General features: G+C 43.7%; 2 protein-coding genes across 2 annotated transcripts in view; both read left to right on the top strand.

Moving 5' to 3' along the window:
• The window catches only part of LOC134749332 (uncharacterized), a 42752-nt gene extending 35875 nt beyond the window's left edge, over window positions 1–6877 (top strand). Inside the window, exon 4 of the mRNA XM_063684252.1 lies at window positions 6764–6877. Coding sequence (XP_063540322.1) covers window positions 6764–6877 — 114 coding nt within the window. The remainder of the gene's footprint in view (window positions 1–6763) is intronic.
• Window positions 6878–10646: 3769 nt separating this feature from the next.
• LOC134749322 (uncharacterized) lies at window positions 10647–11564 on the top strand. Its single transcript, XM_063684240.1, has one exon. The coding sequence runs from the start codon at window positions 10647–10649 to the stop codon at window positions 11562–11564; it is 918 nt and encodes a 305-aa protein (XP_063540310.1).
• Window positions 11565–21445: the final 9881 nt, after the last annotated feature.

Raw genomic sequence — 21445 nt, 5'->3', positions numbered from 1 at the left:
TAAAATCGTTTATCTGTTTTATTCTCAATCACTCACGCTCCATTCCTGATAGAAAATAGAAACAGTCAATGGTTATTTGATGTAAAAACTGAAAACTAAGTAAATATAATCGTACCTACCCCTGTTAATATCCTCATAAATATTCCGCCCTTGAAAATACGGTCGACAATAACTCCTCTTAATCCGAAGACTAGTTGTTTCGAGATCACCCTCTAAATCATAATTTACGTCTCTATAAAATATATTTCAGTAGCAATTCAGGCGACGTCATTAAACACAATGTTGTTTTTGTTAAGCTTGCCTTACAATCTTAGGTGTCACCATAAAATTATACACAAAGTATATGTCGGAAATTAGAAGTCGAGTATTAAAGCTGAGTGAAACTAGATATAGTCGCCCTAAAGGTTCATCCAATCAAGATCTAGCTAATATATATAGTGTGTGAAAGAGACTCCCAGCAATGTGTGACAACTTTTAGCTATTTTTATCATCCCGTTAAGACGATAGTTGACGACTGCTTCTCGATACAAACCTAGTCCCCATTTTACTCTCTGCTCTCTGGATATTAAAATTATAGAAAATATTTTAATGTATTTTAACCACAGCTATGCCCTCGTTTGATTTTTTCGATGATAAGTGACTGAAAAGCTAGAATTCATGATAAACCAAAATTAAATGACACTTGACACAATTCTGTTTTGCGTCGAACCTTAAATAGGTTAGTGAGCTGTGTGGAATGTATTCAAAATTAGGGTTAGAGTAGGTATAAAAGTTGGATGAAACACATGCAAACTACGGGCATTTTTACGAGATTAGTTAAAACATAGTTTCAGGCACATGTACCTATACACAAGGAACATAGCTGAGGATATTATCCAGTTTGTATATTCTAATAGCGTAAATCCCAGGCATTATAGTTTAATTTGCGTGCAAGCAGCGAACGCGACGGCGGAAGCTAACGGTCTAACCTAACGAATGCTGCTAATGAACCGTCCAGGGTGTTATTCTTATAGTTTGACGAGGGCAAGCGAGCGAACAACTCAGTACCTACTCATGTGATTTAACTCTTTTTCTACTCCCGTACTTTTATTTGTCATATAAAGGGTCGTGCACACATCTTTAAAACCCTACCTTATAGTTGTCAAGACAAGTCTAGACTATTCCCCAAAACGCATTTGTGCATACACGCAGTAAGTATCTTATTGGGCACTTTTCGATACTTCGTGTAATGACCACTAAAAGAATATTGTATGAAATACATGGTTGCCAACCTTATTTTTAGTGTCATCTCTGACAAATAAGTGAACCATTTGTACATTGGGTTTTTGATTAATGTTATAAAAAATATTAAGGTACGTAATCAAACATTTATATAACGTAGCCTCTGACTATTATTATTTTTCTTAAACAGTTACATACCTAATAAGCAACGTTAGTCAAAAAATATTTTAAAAAAATATTTTCGAAAAACCACTTTTTAGGGTTCCGTACCCAAAGGGTAAAAACGAGACTCTATTACTAAGACTCCGCTGTCCGTCTGTCTGTCTGTCACCAGGCTGTATCTCATGAACCGTGATAGCTAGACAGTTGAAATTTTCACAGATGATGTATTTCTGTTGCCGCTATAACAACAAATACTAAAAAGTACGGAACCCTCGGTGCGCGAGTCCGACTCGCACTTGGCCGATTTTTTGTGTATGTTAACATTCATATCTGACACTAAAATGCTTTATAACAAGCTCCGAATATAGTTTTTTTTTTTGTAATTCGACATTAAGAAACTTTATACATCTCTAAGTAATTGTAATCCTTTAGTTTGAATTGATATTTGCAGATAGATGTATTTTATAATTGTTGATGTGTTTTTTTTCTCTAGACTTATACGTCGAAATATCGGAAGCTCGAAAACAATACAACGGTCCATATCCCGGTCGATATAAGTCAAGTGATAGTCTTATCCCGGTGATAGTCTTACCCCACCTTACCTTATTATGTAAATTCCATGTTGACATGTAAAAGTGCTCTTGTGGCCTATTTGCTGAATAAATGTTGAAGCCTCTTTTTGCCTTGGTAAGCATTTCTATAATACAAAATAGATTTCCTAACAGTCTTCTAATGCCTTAAACGAGCGGCCCAACTCTCGCAGCCAACAGTTTCTTCCTTTTGTCTGTAACCTCGGCAAGTATAGGTTCATTTTCCAACCATTTGACATACTTGAAACAAAAATGTCGTATGTTCTGCGTAAGGTCACAGTTACTTCTGTTACTTACGACGTTGTTCCTCTGAGCGTGTTATTTAGCGGGCATTGTGATTCTAGCGTCCATAAGCGAAGTTGGGTATTATCGCGTTGGAAGCGGTAACAACCGTCGATAATGTTGTCCGAGCCCGCTCAGGGGAATGCACGGAATAGCCCATTTGACCGGAACCGACGGCTACGTGACAATATCCCCAAGAATGTGCCCAATAATGGGAAATCACGATGAGCTCTCGACGTCCAGCAAAACTAAAAGAAAACTCAGTGGGCTAGTAAGGCGACGCTAAAGTTTTTTCGTTAAATAAATTGAAAACCCACATAAATTGATTAAGTTTACCTGCTTTCTATGGAAAATATATTTTTTCAACTTAACTTCTAACAACTACAATCTCGTTTTCCATGCATATTTACCTTGGTATAGAATAGGAGCACAAGTTCCATGTAGACTTGGAATTGGAATGTATGCTGTCTTGAACAATCGCCGCGGGCTTTCACGACGAAAGTTACCAAATAACATTTTACACAAGAAATATTTGTCGCACTGTAAGTTGTATTCCATTTGCAATCTAGTGTATTGATTTTGGAATACGTGCCCTGGGTTATGAGAGAGCCCAACGAGTTAATTTCTATTTTCACGGCGAAAATGCTTTTTGAACGTGATAGCTGCGAGTGGGAATTGCCTTTTAGTTTGTTTCGGTCCTTGATAATATTTTACGTGGCCCACTGTTAAAATCGGATTTAGGTATATTTTTTAATATGGCATGAGGAGTATGAATTTTTGTTCGATTTGCAAGTTCATAACTGCAAATGACTGCAAGGGTTTACTATTACTTTAAATTTCTTATCTGTAAAATCACCAAATACAAAGTACGCAAAACCAGTTTGGCAGAAAGAGCCATTTCTCAGTAGATTACCTACACATAATCTCAAAATTGTTCTAAGTTAAATTTCCCAGTCTGCTCGAAAGAGTATGTTGGAGGAACAATGCGGGCTCGTATTTTAATTATATTTTGACGGTCTTTTGTGCCATTGTACGGAACACAGACAATGCACCGCTGCGACTTATCATTTGGTATGTCAATGTGTAGCTCAGGGCTATTTCACTTCATAAATTCACCTTAATATTGTAAAATCCGTTGCTAATTCCAACTTTGAATAACATTCCAGTTAACCCAATATAATCCTAATTGACATATTGATGGAATAAATAAAGCATACCAGGGTTGGTTTGGTGTTCTATTCGGGGCATAACCGCATTAACCTAGACAATCGCGGACATTAGAGGTAAACGGTCCATTGTGCGGCTTTAATGCCGTTTGCTGCAAAACTTTCTCACTTAAATACCAATTCACATTTTCCGCGCAGAAAGTTCTGACAAGGTCTGGATAAAAGATGCGATGCATTAGTCTGTTCCAAATTGCAGTGTTTTCTCATTAAGTTTAAACACTGACAGAATTTACCTACGTAGGAATAAAAATTCATAAAATTCACACCCACTGAGTTTTTCAATAAATATGTATGCTGGCCAAGTAATCAGTTTGCAGCTGTGCAGCATTTATTTTACGAGCCCCGATGCATATGTTTTCGTCTAATCAGACCATTTTTTGAGGTTCTCGCGTTTGTACAGAAAAATTGTTTAAGTTTAAAAATCACTAACATTTAATGCTAATGCTAATGTAGCTTAATTTTATATGGTAATATTCTCCAATAACTAAATCCGAATACACGAAATATCGTTTGTACTGAGAAAAAAAAAGATTTTTTAATTTTTATTTGACGGATAGGAATATAACAGATGTGAAAAGGGCTATTACTAGGGAAAGCAACACGGCTCTACCAATGTACTGACAATTTTGTTTCGAGTCCATGCATGCAGCAGTGCTATAGGAGACGACAATATATATATGATTTGGAAAATGTTTTTGAAAAGTAATTTTTTTTTACTATGAGAGTCTCATGCTATTTTATTATACGATCAAAATAAACTAGATTAAACATTACTATTACGGTTCCCATTACTGGGTCATTTTATCTTCATGTGTATAATTTTTTAGAATAAACAAAATTGTTGTGTGGAACTAGACGAACTAATTTGCATCGGGGCTCGTACTAGCTTCGCGTTACTGCGACCTCTGTAGTTTTTAGGCTTAGTCATTTTAGTATTACCTATACAATTAAGGTTGAATAGATAATAGGATATACGATATACGCTATATACGGACACAAAGGCAAAAACTATAAGAGTACTCAATTTATAAAATTAATAAACACGTACCTAATCAGGAAAAGCCATTGAAAACCAAATAAAATGATAGAGATTTCTCATAAATCTTCTTCTTCTTTGCCATGCCCCGTTATTTGGGGTCGGCCCTCCTCGTGAGTTTGGGGTCGTGTGGGGAGAGAGATTTCTCATGAGTGACAGGAAAATAAAAGCAACTGCATTACTCGTAAAGCATCGGGCTCTCATCGCGCAATGTTGCCGTCCGTCTTCATTCAATAATATTACCTGCGCTCTGATGCGCTATTTGTTACGGCGGATTTTCCTTGACTACTAGACTAGTATATAGAAATAGAATAGAATAGAATAGTTTTTATTCGTAAACACACAGACAATAAACATACATTAAGAGAACATAGTGAAAATAAAGTGTCACGAAATAAAGTTCAAGTTCCGAAAACGTCAAAGTAACTTTTTGAGGACCGTAAGAAGTTAAATAGGTAATTCTAGTGATTTTATTAGAACGTAAAAAATAACACGCTATTCTTGAAAATGAAATGAGAAAATGAAAAATCGTTTATTGGTTACAATATTGCGTACAGCAAATTATGGTTGGAATCTCCAAGTAGGTAAGTAAAATTATACTTGTGGCAGGAGATCCCGCTTTTCCTACCAAAGTTTCATACAAAGTAACCGAACATATATACTTAAATGTATATCTTACAAACTAAACTAAATTAAATTTAACCTAAGATATGTGTGTGTAGTTGTGTGGGGTATAATTCTCCTACTTTGTTCTCTTTAAAGTCTTTGATCATTTCTTCTTTACTGAACAATGTACAAACAACAATGCAAACTAAATTATTACAATCAAGCCACGGCTAGAAGATGTTGATGTCAACTTTAGCCAGTCTTCTCCAAGACCACGGGGACAACGCCGTACTCGAAACGTCGGAGGTAAATGTTAAAACTTAAATACGCGATTAAGTCCCGTTTTACAATGTAGTAATGTGTAGATTCATCTCCTAACTAGTCCAAACAAAGCTACTAATTGTGTTCCTAGCATTTCCCTCTATAACTTTTTTTGGGCATTCATTTCCTGGCCTATGTGTTTATTACAAATATATTTGAAGACAGAGGGTTTTATCGTCGAATTGTTTTGCTACGTGAACTTTACAATACCAGCTACGCCGATCAGGCCGGTATGAACGCGTATATCGATATTATCGATCATATTTATTGAGCGTAGACTGTTTTTCTTGAAGCTCGTACGCCGAAGACTGGAACGCGCTGGCCGAAGTGAAGCTACCGCTGCCAATTACCTCAGAAATACCACCACCATGTTACCGGGTTAGTGTGAGGGTTAGTAAGAACACTTATTTTAAGGTTAATAAGTTGTTAAGTGTAGACTAGTTGTTGATGGACTAGTTGTTGACGGACTGACGAGGCTAGGTTGGGCAGTCATATTTATATGAGAGCGCGACCGCGCCCCGCCCACTGTGTCACGTGGGTGAGTTGTGCAGAGTCAGTATCCATTTATTGGCCAATCAGCTTACGCTATTTTACAAAGTTAGGGAATAGGTAATATTTATTGTGGGACATTGATTCTTAATAATACACATTGATTGACTTATAACTATGCACGAAATATTGAAATAAAAACATAAACACACAATGATTACAAGACATAGAAAGTTACACAATAATAAAACACAAAATTAGAGAATCACAAAACGTACAATAAAAATATCTTAAAAGGTATATACGACAATCTCCCCCGCGTGTGCCAACACCGTCTCCATTCGTGGAGTATACAGGGTTACTTTTTAGTCAGTTAACAAACTTCGTATAAATGATCGCTAAAGTAAATGAAATATACGTTTTGTTTTATTTTTATCCCTTCTCAAATAAAAAAAAAGAAAAGTGCACCCAAATGATTCCACAGAAACAGTAGAAAACTTGGTCACCCTACTTACTGACGGCAGTGGCGGAGGCGAGGAGTGAGCGGGGCACCCGCTCGCGGCCAGCGGCAGCGCTTGCACATGGGGTAGAGTGGCGGGCGGGCGGGGAGCTGTGCGGTGTAAGCAGAGTTCAAAGATGGCCGCTTTTGTTCTTCGCCGCGCAGGCGGAGCGTCCCCCCCCCCACTCCTTGATGGGTTAAATTTGGTCCCGGCGGTTTTAAATTGATTCCAAATTACTGGCTCACATCGAAACGCCGTGCTGCGTCATTTGTGCTGGCCCTCGGGTTGTTAGCGAAATTAGCCTACTTAACACCTTTTCAATTTCCACAGCTAAACGTAGTGCTCCACGACCTTAAGCATGCGCAAGCACTGCAAACTGTCCAAAATCCAGTAGGCTCTGACTCGCCGACAAAATTGTACGCAGACTTGGGAGACGCGCATTAGGCAAACCGGTATTTCTTAACACGGGCAGAATCTCTGCCTCGTACAACCTAGGAGCCGCTCTCAGATTGTTATCGGCCCTGGCGTACACTCACCATTTCATAAAACTCGCGGTTTGAGTACATCGTTTCGCGGCTCGCGGCGACTGGGCGAGCGAGGAGAAAATGAACCGACGGTCCGTCCGGCACACAGCGCGGCGCGAGACTGAGCGCCTGAGCGGCGGCGGTAAGGCGGCGCGCGCGCTCCCCGCCTCCCCCGCCGCGCGCACCCCCGTCGCACACCCTCACTCATGCGCCGCGCATGAACTCAAATTGACCCCAAAACCAGCTATTTATGTCTGTGTCTGGTTTCTTTTTAAGCAATGCGGCTTTAAAAACCTCGGCGGCAACCAGTGTTTTAGCGGTGGCGCGGACTAAGCGTACGAACTTTGAGAACCTACATACCTCCGGCAGGTACTCAAACTTATTTTTCGCGGCGCCTACCGAGCATACGAGCTTGTTAACGCGTTCTTCGCCCGTATCGGCGACGGGCGCGGGCGTTTTTTCAGCTGCGATCGGAAATTGTTCGCTATGCGTTCTTGCGTTTTCGTTTTTGACGTATGTTGTCGGCGACGCTGCCGATCCAAATATAAGCCGCTTCATTCTGTATTCTTGCGGTGGAGAGGTGCGGTCCTCCCCCCGCCAAACGAAACGTAACGCATCGCGATCTTGCTCAATTATCTCGATCTGTAAAAACATTTCTTTGACGTCCGCTATTACCGCGATTTTACCCTCGCGGAAACGCACTAGTACGCCAAAGAGTGACTCTAACAAGTCGGGGCCGGCCAAAAGCGCGCTATTGAGCGACCGTCCGTAGGCCGTGGCGGCCGCGTCCCACACTAATCTCATTTTGCCGCGTTGCGGGTGAAATGTTGGGAAATGCGCTAAGTACCACACCCGGGGCGCATCGAGGGGGGGCGGCGACTCCATTTTCTCCGCGTAACCTTTGTCAAGCAAGTTAGCCATATGCTTTGCATATTCGGCCTTTAACGTTGCATCTCGGTCTAGTTTTCGTTCTAGACTGTACAGCCGTTTTAATGCTTGCGCTCGGTTATCTGGGAGCTTTTCGTCGTCTGTCCGCCATAATAAGCCCGCTCGATACCTATTCTCCCCCGGTATTTTTTCACAGGTGGTTTTCAGCAAGTCTAGCGCGCGCTGGTCGGGATCGGCCCGAGGTAGCTTTTGTGAAACGCCTAATGATTCTATGTCAAAATGCCGTTTCATTAGCTCTAAAGCCTCGTCGTCCGCGGTTTTAGGCCGTGCGTGCCCTACAAAATTTACCGCGGCGCGGCGCGTTCTATCTGGGCCGTGTAAAACCCAGCCCAGTCTAGTTAGGCTAGCAATGGGAAGCTCAGGCGGGCCCTCTAAAATTTGCCGAGAAATGATGAGGTGCCAATTATCTTGTCCTATCACGATGGTAGGTATGCCGGTCGGGTAACTTAATTCGTCCGCGATTTTAGTCAAGTGTTCGCACTTGTCGACTACGTCACGTGGTACGCCCTGCATTCCTATGCCAATATCGCCAATCGTGATTACCTCCATCATTTCCATGTGTCGGCTACAAAAACCCCGTATTGCGACTCGTAACGTATACGAATCTGGATTTCTGACTACGCCGCCTATGCCTTCTATTTCCAAAGTTTCGCCTTTTACGCGAGGCGCGAGTTTATCGGCCGTTTCGTGAAGCATCAAAGTCATAGCCGCGCCTTCGTCTAGCAGCGCGAGGGTTTGCACGGTACCTAGCGGTCCCGACACCTCTACAGGCATGACTTTGAGGTACGTTTGCGGGAGCCTAATATTATTAACCGCTACCGCCGGAGTACTATTACCGTTCGCGGGCGCGGCCGCGTTCAGTCCGTGTAATAGCTTATGATGTCCGGCTTCGCATTGGTTAACTCCGCACGCGATGTACTTGCACTTGAACTTACGGTGAGCCGCGTCTAAGCACCTATAGCACAATCTAGCGCCCTTCGCTAAGTCCCACCGTTCAGGAATCGTCGCCGCTAAAAATTTACGACACGCGCTAACTTTGTGCTCGTGGCCGTTCTGGCAAACGGCGCACGTGCTGCGCGAGACAGGGACGGACGATGTCGGTTGTTTGGGCTTAGCTCCGGTCGACGCGGGTTTTTTTTTGTTACTATCGCGAGGCTTAACTTGCGCGATAGCGGGTTTATTACTACGCGGCGCTTCGCGTACGTAATGCTCGTGGGAATCTGATTCCGACTCCGTGCTAGGATCGCGGGAAAACGCGGGGGCGCGACGCCTATCGCGAGAACTGCTTGCTCGCCTAGGGTCGTGCTCAAAAGATACCGTGTTTACTGTGTTCCGCAATCTGTTCGACGGCCTATGTCGGTTGACGCGTTTGGCTGCAGTGCTAATTTCGTTCAAAAACTCCGATAATGCAACTAGACCGGGAGTTTGACTATTAGACTGCCTATATTTTGCCCATTCGTAACGCACAATCAGATTAAGTTTGTCCACGATTTTGTTTACAAGTTCAGGCGCGTGTAAGTACTGCTCTTGTCGCAGCGAACGTATGGTTGCGACGGCATTCGCAATATGTGCGGCGAAGGAAGTTATGTTCGCGTTGTCTTCCGACAAGCGCGGCATACGTTTTATATTATGCAACTCCGTTAACACAATTTCCTCCGGGTCGCCGAATTGCCGTTCTAGCGCCTCCATAATTTCGTACGGGTCCTGAACTGTGTACATAATTGATTTCACGGCGGTCCGAGCCTCGCCTTTGAGCGCGCGCCTAATACGACTTACGTTATTGACGGCACTAAACATGGGAGACGTGTCCTCGAACTCTGCCCTAAATGAAATCCATTCGGTTATATCTCCTCCGAATGAGGGTAACTCGGGCGGCTTATGGTAGATAGGTGCATAACTGCCGTGTGGCACCTCTAAATAACGCGGTTGCGGCCTACTAGTACCCCGCTCAATGGCGGCGGCGCGCGGCGGCGGCGCTGTCTCCTTCGGCAAGGGAATTTTACTATTCTCGATCGCGACGTCGTGCTCCTGTGGCCTACACTGTTGTCCTACCCAATTCCTAGTACGCCGTTCAGACTCGTCAGCCACGGTACTGCCTCTGTCAGAATTCGCCTCCAATTCGGCGATCTGCAGCTTTAATTTGGCAGTATCGGACTGCTTCTGAGCGACAACTAGAGCGGCTTTATGAACCTCGAGCTCGGCCATGAGCACCGATAATTGACTATCACGATCCCTATTTACCGATTCGCGACCTCTGATTGATCCACGAACAGACGGCGCCCGCGGCGGCGGCGGCGCGACCACGGGGTCTTTATTTACTAGCGTATTTGACCTACTGCGTTCTACTACCGTATTTTCTAACGCGTCCGAGTGTACCGAATTGTTGTCTATCTCTCCACCGCTATTCACTTGGTTGCCGGTGGAGCCTTTGCTCCATGTATGTGTCTCGGTAGACGTGGTCTTGCCGGACGAGGGGGTAAGGGTGTCTGTGGGCGCGGGGGCAGGCGGGCCCTTAGCGCGCGGTCGAAGATTTCTCGTACTCTTCGTAGACATCTTCTTCTTTCTTGACACACACGCGGGGGTCCCTAACTATATACAAATTTACCTGCCTAACACCTATGCCCTGACGCCACAGAGCGCAACGTCAGTGCCCCTAAGCGTAAATCCCTCGGTGCACTGAATCTCCCGCAATGACAAAGTGCAATGCCTAGAGCGTTCGAAAGCAGTGTGATGGCATCACCATGAGACACCATGTCACCTGCTTTCATCTCCACAACAAGCTGGCAAACTACGAGTTAAATGTACACTGGCAGGGAAAAAGACTGACGCACAACTTTGCCCCTAAGTACTTGGGAGTCACTTTAGATCGTTCACTCACATTTAAAGAACATCTTACAAAATTGGGTAGAAAACTGCAAACCAGGAACAACATCCTCAATAAACTTGCTAGTACTTCGTGGGGAGCGAATGCAGACTGCCTGCGCACCTCAGCCCTGGCCCTCGTTTACTCTACTGCCGATTACTGCTCACCGGTGTGGCTGGAAAGTGCGCACACGGACCGAGTCGACGTGGAACTCAACAAGTCGATGAGATGCATTTCTGGCACCATTCTTTCCACTCCAACTTACTGGCTCCCGGTCCTATGTAACATTGCTCCTGCCAGACTGAGACGGGAAGAGGCCCTTTTAAGGGAAACCCAAAAACTTATAACTACAGTGGTCCTCCCCGGGCGTCAAGAGTTCCTTAACCCCTATTATCATCGACTCAAATCACGTCACCCACCTTGTAAGCTGGCTAAGACTCTAACAGAATCCAGACTCAGCCTTAAAGAAAAGTGGTCTTCTGACTGGCAGTCAAAGACAGACCTATCTGTTAGTAGCCTTATCTCACCCGGTGTGAAAGTGAAGGGGTTCAGTCTCCCGCGACATGAATGGTGCAAGCTGAATAGAATGCGGACAGGGTTCGGCCGTACCGCACATTTTAAACATCTTTGTGGATGGATCGACTCGCCCAGATGCGACTGTGGCGCCGAGTCGCAGACTGTCCAACACATAGTCCAGGAGTGCCCCCTCAGAGCCTACCCCGGAAGCCCCGATGACCTGTTCTCACTTACCCCTGACGCAGCCCAATGGCTGAGAACCTTGGATATAAACCTGTGACATACCTGTTATATTTTCGATTTATTTGTGACTTTTTATGCCATTCGATTAAATAAATAAATAAATAACCATGTGACACATGCAACGAAAGTTGCCAGGACGCGTGAGTGGAGGAAAACCTACAACACAGCACGGTCCGACCGGCAAGCCGGTTTGGTGGGGTATGGAGGGGTAATTGGGTAAGGGTCTGAGCCGAAGCGTACTTCAAGGCTCAGCGCGTTCGTTTTTCAAGCTTCTTTTTTCTATCTGAGTGGAGAAAAATCTCGACACTCAGCGCGTACTTGTTTCTTTGTTCTTTCTTCTATCTGAGTGGAGAAAATCTCAACACTCAGCGCGTACTTGTTTCTTTGTTCTTTATTCGGCTATCGAAGGACCATAATTATTGAGCGTAGACTGTTTTTCTTGAAGCTCGTACGCCGAAGACTGGAACGCGCTGGCCGAAGTGAAGCTACCGCTGCCAATTACCTCAGAAATACCACCACCATGTTACCGGGTTAGTGTGAGGGTTAGTAAGAACACTTATTTTAAGGTTAATAAGTTGTTAAGTGTAGACTAGTTGTTGATGGACTAGTTGTTGACGGACTGACGAGGCTAGGTTGGGCAGTCATATTTATATGAGAGCGCGACCGCGCCCCGCCCACTGTGTCACGTGGGTGAGTTGTGCAGAGTCAGTATCCATTTATTGGCCAATCAGCTTACGCTATTTTACAAAGTTAGGGAATAGGTAATATTTATTGTGGGACATTGATTCTTAATAATACACATTGATTGACTTATAACTATGCACGAAATATTGAAATAAAAACATAAACACACAATGATTACAAGACATAGAAAGTTACACAATAATAAAACACAAAATTAGAGAATCACAAAACGTACAATAAAAATATCTTAAAAGCTATATACGACAATATTATTATGAAATTAGCCCAACAACTGGCGGATATTGGGAAAACTATTAAAGATAGTGAAGTGGCAGAACTGCTTTTAAGCGGGTTACCTCAAGAGTTTGATTCCCTTGTTTTAAATATGTCTACAGCCTACCTAACATCGACTATATCTAGTCAGTTTGTATGAGCCAGGCTGATGCAGGAAGAGTCCAGGAAGCTAGCGACATGTTCATCTAACACTGCTTTTGTTTCCAAAGTACAATTCAAAACAAAGAAAAAGTTTAAGTGTACTTCTGTCATAAGGATGGCCACGTCAATTCTAAGTGCATTAAACTGAAGAGAGATAAGAAGCAGAAGAAGGATCCCATGCCAGCCGAGTTCCTGGTCTCCCAGCAAGTCGTTTATATAGATTCCGGATCGAGTTGCCATTTATTTAATGACTAAAATTCTTCCCCTATTCTTTTACATAAAATCTGTTTTAGAGTTCCGCGAAGACGAGAGCGCCGTTGTCGTAAAAGAAACTTATTTTCTATACCATTCAGTAGGACTGGTTACGGTGGGAATGTATTCATCAAACGCGCATGTAAACTATTTAATGAGAACCTTAAACTTAATGATATAGACATTTTTAACTGTACACTAACACAACTTAAGAATGCATTTAAATAGTAAATATCTATAACTAAATTTAAATCTTGTTCAAACTCACTTACAATTTTAATTTTTACAAAGGTATCAATTCATTGATTTACATATTTTAAGTATATTTATAGTAATTGTAAAATACAAACTAAGTCATTCTCTTATGTAGTTAATAGCCACGGACCTATTTATATGTTATTTTGTTATGAAACTATAGGTCTGATTTTCTTGTCTTTAAACTAAGTTCATAAACTATGTATGACTGTTTGTTTCTGAATAAAAAAAAAAAATAAAAAAAAAAAAAATTGTTTTAGTTCTATAAAGAAAGGACAATCTTCAGTGGCAGTGGCTAATAATAGCAAAGTACTGTGTGAAGGCACCGGCACCGGCGATGTAAAAATAAGGTTAGTAGACAAGGTAGGTACTTATTTTAAATAATTCTTTAGATATGCCCCCGTCTTGTAATTTATAAATTTAGCCAGTGTCCTTTTAAATAGTAGAAAAGTATGTATTCGTAATGTATGCCGTGTTATGTTAGATGAAGCGAATAATGTTGACCGTTTGTGAATTATTTGCTGAACAAGAGTTGAAGCGAATTGTGTACTTTGTGTTGTTTTTGACTTAAATAGGTAATTTGTTGGACCCGGGTATGTCCTTAAACTGCGTCCGGACCCGGATATGTCCTTAAACTACGTCCAAAAGAGAGGTATGGGCACTGTGAATGACATCTCGCTTTGTGTGGTAGGGCACAGGACAGCGGATGTCATTCCAGATCTAGAGCAGAGCCCAACTGGGGAAGTACCTCCACCTTACAGAAAACCGCAGCCAAATAACACTAGACCCTACTCATAGTGTTGTGTTCCTGCCGGTAAGTAAAGTTGCCAGAGCTCAACTAAGGTCGGCAACGCGCGTGTCTCCGGTGTTGCAGGCGTCCATAGGCTACGGTAACTGCTTACCATCAGGCGGGCCGTATGCTTGATTGCCACCGACGTGGTATAAAAATTTTTTGTTGCTAATCCAAATGACATCGTTTTGAATATATGTGGTACTCGTATATATTGAGGAAAATAAGTTCAAGCTTGAAATTATTACGTAGTAATATACAGACAACAACGTGGTATCCACAAAGACATTTCTGCTAGTTTCACCCAGAAATTCAAAGCTGAACGCACCTCTTTGAACTGCACATTCCACTATCTGCGAAACTACTGCCTTAACACGTGGGTGGGCTGTCGGAAAATACCTATTGCTCGTCGAAAGGAAAAATTAAATTGAAATAAAGTGGATTAAACAAACGAAATACTGCTATATATTATTATCAATAGCAAAAGTGATGACCAACTTTTTTAGGAAAAGATACAATATTCGCATAATTAAAGTTTCTAAGAACACCAACTAGGGAACGAATCAAATTAATCCTATTAAATATATTGGTTTGTTAAGACGAAAGGGGACGAAGTCACGTGAACGCTTCTTCATACAAAGTATACAAAAGTATTTCCCAGATAACTCGTTGGAAAATAATGTTAATAACATTATAGAAAATATTTTTACACAATTTTATGTTTATCAACAACAGCCATGCCCTTTCGTTGTTTTTTTTTCGATTTTATTATTAAGTAGGTCTTATAAGAGTTAGTTAGGGGCTTTTACGCCTGATACGTGCAGCCTATGGAGGTTCTATACGCAGCGAGCCTACGGGGCCCTCCAGATCCAATACAACAACGCGTTCCGTGTATTGATGGGACTACCTCGTTTCTGCAGCGCCTCAGGGATGTTCGCAGAAGCTCGCGTGGACTGCTTCTATGCGACTACGCGCAAACGATGCACAGCCCTGGTGCGGGCCATTTTTTTTTATTTTTTTTCCCGTCAGAAAATGCTTTTACGCATACCCGGGCTTGTAGAGGGAGCCCGGGTTATGCAGGACTCGACGGGTGTATGTTGCCCGTAATACCTGCTAAAAACTGACGTTGGCCGCTTCGCTGGTTTTAGGTGGTAACACGGGTCCACTTGCGTATTCTCCGCGGACCCACCAGCAGCTGACTAGTAATGACTAGAACAATAAAGGGGGGAGAAATCACACTTCCCCCCCGGGCTGACCTAGCAGAAACGCGCTTTGCCGAGCTTCCACGCGCTTCCCGCTCGAGGGGATCAGCTTGGAGCGACGGAAACCCTCCGTCTCCGCCGCCCGCTACCCTTATTTAGGGTGGGAGATTTCGGTCGTGCGCAGCGCGCCTCCTCCCTACTCTTCGACGGCGAGTGGAGTCTGCTTCCGCCGCAATCTCCCTTTCGCGCTCATTTTTCTCTTTCTGTGCCACCACTTCCTCGCAGAAGGAGAGCATCGCCTGCCACGCCGTGTCTTGCCTCACCATGGCAGCAATCACTGCCGGCAAGGACAAGTCCGACCCTACTACAGGAATGAGTACGGATCGCTGCGAGCCCCATGCTGGACACACTTCCAGCGTGTGCTGGGCCGTATCTTGTTCCGCTCCGCATTCGTGGCATTCAGGGGTTGGTTCACGACCCACAATTTTCCACAGGAACCGACCAAAGCAGCCGTGCCCCGACAGGATCTGGGTCAGACGGAAGGTCAGGACCCCATGCCGCCTTTCCACCCAATCTTTTAGGACCGGGCGGATGGCTTCTATCGTACGGGAGCCAGCTATTGGCCGCTCTAGACGGCACTCCCAGGTTCCCATCGCGTCATTGAGAAAATCAGCGCGTCGAGCCTCAATCTCAGAGGGAGTAGGCCAATGATCTCGCTCCCAAGCCGCCACTCGCCAGAAGTAAAGTTCCGCCAGAACTTTGGCTTCCAAGTCCCAGGGTAGGGATCCGGCCAAAACGCACGCAGCATCAGTGGATACAGTGCGGTACCCACGCACCGTTCGCAGCGCCATCGCCCTCTGCGATCTCCGCAGATGAGCTGTGCACTGTCTGCCAATGGCATCAGCCCACACGGGTGCGCCATAAAGGGCTATGGAGCGCACAACTCCCGTGTATAAACGGCGGCACGAGGCCTTGGGCCCTCCCAAGTTTTTAAGTAGACGCCCGAGGGCCGCCGCAGCGCTTATCAATTTTGGGGCCAGACGCTCGAAATGAGCCTTGAAGTTCCATTTGCTGTCGAGCACAACTCCCAGATAACGCAGAGTTGGCTTGACAGCGATTGGGACCCCGCCGACAGTAATTTGGGCATCCATTGGAGGTGCTTTCCGAGGCCCGTAGAAGCAGATGGCTTCTGATTTTTGGAGAGCGACCTCCAGCCCTAACCGTCTTATGCGGCTTACGACTTGGGCAACACCCGCCGTAGCCAGAATGGCCGCGTCACGATAGCTTGGTCCCTTGGCCATCACCAACGTGTCATCAGCGTAACAAAATACACTTATTCCACGTTGGTTTTCTCCCCGCAAGACCCAGTCATAACCGACATTCCAAAGAAGTGGCCCTAGCACTGACCCCTAAGGAACGCCGCACTCCATCTGTTTCCGACTCCAAGTGCGCTGCCCAGGCCACTCCACAAACCGATCACTCAGATACGCCCGGATTATACGGGCCAAATGAGGAGGAACGCAGTGGTAGCGCATTGCCTCGTTTATTGTTTCCCAAGGCATGGTGTTAAAGGCGTTGCGAATGTCTAATGACACTGCCAGAACGACCTCACCTCGGGAAACAGATTCTTGGGCCAGGGTTTTGACACACAGGATGGCATCCACTGTGGAATGGCCGCTCCTGAACCCAAATTGGTTGTCGGCTAAGTCTGGCCCCGCTGTCTGCATATGCTTGATGAGGCGGGACGCTATGATGCGCTCGAATAGCTTCCCTACCTCATCAAGCAACACGATTGGCCGATAAGCCGAGGGCGATTCTGCCGGGCGACCCTCTTTTTTCAACAGGACTAGTTTCCCTGTTTTCCACGCTACAGGAAAGCGTCCCTGATCCAGGCACGCCGAAAATAAGCGAGTAAGACGCGGCTCCAGCTCCGCTATTGCGAGGGCCCATGCGCGGCCAGGAAGACCGTCTGGGCCCGGGGCCGTGTTTTTGATACGCATTCGCCGGACTGCTGCTCTCAATTCCTGGGCAGAAACCGCCGGCACTTCTTCGGTCTCTTCAGCACGCGGTGGCGCCATTGCTGGAGGATTGACATTGCCTCTGGCAGGAAACAGTACCGTGACCACTTCCTCGAGGAACTCAATTTCAAGGGTTTGCGTGAGGGGTGGGGCCCATGGGCGCAGCTTGTTTCTCATAAGTTTATAGGGCCTGCCCCAGGGATACGCATTTAGTGTTTCGAAAAATTCCTCTCTCGCAGCATCCATGGCTCGGCCCATGGCAGTCTTGAGAGACTCCTTCGCTGCCTTGTATAGAGCATACAGGGTCCTTTCCGCCTCCTCATCTGGCCGCCGACGTCTCCTCTGTCTTTGGTACCGGCGCCGCGCATCTGAGCAGCCCTTCCGCAGGAGTGCAAGCTCAGCTGTCCACCAGTACACTTGAGTCTTTTGTGATGGAGGCTTTGCCCGGGGCATCGCCGCGTCGCATATTTGCGTCATGGCTTCCTGGAACCAGGATGCTTCCGCCTCCACCACAACCTCACCTTCTGGCGCTGGCAGCCACGCCTGAACTGTTGCTGCTTCTGTAAGCCGGTCTCGGTCAAGCTTGCTTAGAGCCCATCTCGGGCGCCCACCGCTGCCGGCAGGAGGATCTCGACTTGGGACGGAGCCTGATGGAGACCCTATCCTGTGTTTGATAGCGGACAGACATGACTGTCCGTATATGAGACACTACTGCGAAATGCATGTTTCCAGCAGTAACAGAGTCTTATATTGTAACAGAGTCTTATAAATAGGTATATAATAGTTAATTAGGTACTACCATCAGGAACGTAAGTCTAACAAATTTGTATGAGTCCATAGTTACTCGAAAATAAATACATATTTTTCATTTCATTTCATTTCATTTTTAAAAAATATATGAAATAATTTTTCGCTCCTAACTCTTTTAATAAGTAAAAAACCGGACAAGAGCGAGTCCGACTCGCCCATTTCAAAGGGACTGTAGATTTGAGTATATGGTCTTAGTTTCAACTCGATACCTCCACACGTTCCCGAAATAAAGGGTCTTGACAGACAGATAGACGGACGGACGGACAACAAAGTGATCCTGTAAGGCTTCCGTTTTTTCCTTTTGAGGTATGTACGGAACCCTAAAAATCCAACAAAGTCTAACGAAGAGGTATTATACAATTAATAACTGTGTAAAACTATTTTCCATAATGTCAATATCCAGAGAGGGTAATGGAGACTAGGTTTGTATGGACAACTACGTAAAATAGCAGTGAGCAAAAATATATATTAAGCCTACCTTACTCTACCTTCCGATTTTACTTCAGCTATCATTCTAATGCTCGTCGTGTAAAAATCGGCTTTACTGATTGACACAAAGAGATATTTAGTTCCAATCTAGATGAACCAGAAAGAGGCTTACCTCAATTGGACCAAATAAAATCAGCCGAAACTTCGACCAAAAGCCCCTCAATAAACTCTTTTCTTACCATTTCAAAAATATATGTAAACAGTCGGGTTTATATATTATTTCTTATAAATGGTTAATTATTTTTAGACATTTTATAAAGTATATTTACAGACATTTGGAATAATCCATTCAGTCATTTTTAGGGTTCCGTACCCAAAGAGTAAAAACGGGACCCTATTACTAAGACTCCGCTGTCCGTCTGTCCGTCTGGCCGTCTGTCCGTCTGTCCGTCATGAACCGTGATAGCTAGACAGTTGAAATTTTCACAGATAATGTATTTCTGTTGCCGCTATAACAACAAATACTAAAAAGTACGGAACCCTCGGTGCACGAGTCCGACTCGCACTTGGCCAATTTTTTTTTTTGATTTGTCATTACCTGTTTTTAGAAATAAACTCGAATAAAGAAATCTTTTCAACATGGGAAAATGTCCACAAAGAAAATATATATTCGGGTTGCAAAAATTGTATTTTAGTGGCAATACGGTACGTGGGTAGGTAATCGTTTCAATATAGGTATAAATAATTTGATGAACCTCAATCGATTTTTTTGGCTATAAAGTAAAATCTATCAGACTTGCCTTAAATTAAGAAACGTAATATTCTAAAAGTTAATTCAGTATTCTTATTTACTTAAGCTTTCTATGTGTCAGTACAAAGCGACTCTTTACAGATTGGAAATCGGGTACTTTGATTTTACGCCTTCCGAATTCCTAAGGCGCATCCCACGCGATCGTAACTACGGGATAAATTCAGAATGTTGTCAACATAGACAATAATAAAAACTTTTATAAAAAAAAAGATAAACCGACTTCAAAAAGGAAGAAATAAAATATTATCCTTTTTAGGGTTCCGTGTTTAAGTATATGCGTTACCAACTGATATGTTTGAAGTCGGTGCCAAGCCAAATTTTAAACCAGGGATTTTGGTGCAATTCGATAAAGATGCGGCTATATAAGTATGTACGTTGGATTACCTAATGCAGCGTACTACGTAGGCGAACAACACGCGAATGCGAAGCGGCGCGGCACGGTGCCTTAATTAATCCTTTGATACCTATAAAGAAGTGTCCTACGTGGGCGATCTCGTTGCGAACCCGAACGCATTGGGCCGGCCGCGCCGTGCCGCGTCGCTTCGCTTCGCGTTCGCGAATGTTCGCCTATGTAAGACGCAGCGTTACACGACGACAATAAACGAACTTCCTGTACACCTCAGAACAGAACACACGGTTGAACCTTCTTGGCGCAGTTCGTACCATGCTTGTCGGCACGTTAGTGTAAATCTAATACGTTTTGTCGTCGTATTTTTTTAAAGAGCATTTCTTACTAATTCTTAAACAGTCATAGCACGCAAGTGTGGGATTGGGACTAAGTTATTTTCTGTCGCTTATCCAGAGGACTACATTTCAAAATATAAAACAATTCAAGGAACCTTCATGCAAAATTTCAGCTAAAGCGGTTCAGTTGTTTAGCCATGAAAAGGTAGCAAAGAGGCAGACATAATTGCTTTCACGTTTATAACATTTGTACAGTTGTAATGGGATTTATTGACATAAAGCTGATTATTTTTGACTAGTATTGTTACTACTTGGAGTACTTAGCTTGGCACCGACTTCAAACATATCAGTTGGTAACGCATATACTTAAACACGGAACCCTAAAAAGGATAATATTTTATTTCTTCCTTTTTGAAGTCGGTTTATCTTTTTTTTTATAAAAGTTTTTATTTTTCCATTTTTAGTTTTAAGACATTGTTAAGAGCGTGACGCATGAATGAAAAAGATAATCATGTTTATCTGTAAATTCGTAAACTTTATTAAATAATCAGAATTTTCCTCGAGTCCGTCTGGGAAATCCCTCAAACCCCCCGATCACTCAACCTCACAGCACATCAACCCCTGATCACTGAACCCCTCGACCCTAAACCACCAACCCTTTAACCGCCATTCCCCGACCCCTAACCCCAGACCCCTTAACTCCTAACCCTAACTCCCAATCCCACTCCCAACCCCTCAGTCTCCGACCCATCAACTCAGTCTCTTTGGTTGTTTGTAACACTACCTACATCAAAAATCATAATACACATACGAGGGAAGTTATCAGTAGCCTTACCACGAGTTTGACATTGATATATTCGCTATCGTGTGCGTAACTTACTGTTTATGCATCTCGCTCGTACTGGCGTATTAGTGTACAAAGTAAGTTACGAAGAATATTTAGTGCCAAACTCGTGGTTAGGCTACAGTTGCACTACATCAAATTGGTGCTATTGGTGAGGAAATGCTTGAGTTACTTTAGAAAACACCGAAATTACCATACACGTGCCTTTAAAAATTGAGGAGCTCCCTCAATTCCTCACGGATTCCATCATCAGATCAAAACCAAAAATATTACGAAAACACCTTGGAGAGGTAACTTCTTTCAAACAGAAAAAGAATAACTCAAATCGGATCATGGCTGCCGGAGTAATCGCTGAAATCATTATCATCAAAACAATCATCATCATCAGCTCCACTTCATCAAATTGGTGGTTTTCGAGAAAAAATGATCAAGTTGCTTAAGAAAACGACCAAATCACCATACATGTGCCTTTAACAATTGAGGAGTTCCCTCAATTACTCATGGATCCCATCATCAGAACAGCACCAGATTAATGTGGAACCACCTTATAGGTAGTTCTTTTCAAACAAAAAAAGAATTGTTCAAGTCGGACAACGGGTCTCGGAGTAATCGCTGAACATCCTACATTAAAAAAATCATCATCACTACCTTCAAAACAATCATCATCATCAGGTCCACTTCATCAAATTGGTCGTTTTCGAGAG

This window comes from Cydia strobilella, chromosome 2 (genome assembly GCF_947568885.1).
Source record: "Cydia strobilella chromosome 2, ilCydStro3.1, whole genome shotgun sequence".
Classification (NCBI taxonomy): domain Eukaryota; kingdom Metazoa; phylum Arthropoda; class Insecta; order Lepidoptera; family Tortricidae; genus Cydia; species Cydia strobilella.
This window is presented reverse-complemented; position numbering and strand designations above follow the sequence as displayed.

Coding starts and splice junctions, on each gene's coding strand:
- LOC134749322 (XM_063684240.1), top strand. CDS start 10,647: ATGAGACACCATGTCACCTGCTTTCATCTCCACAACAAGCTGGCAAAC.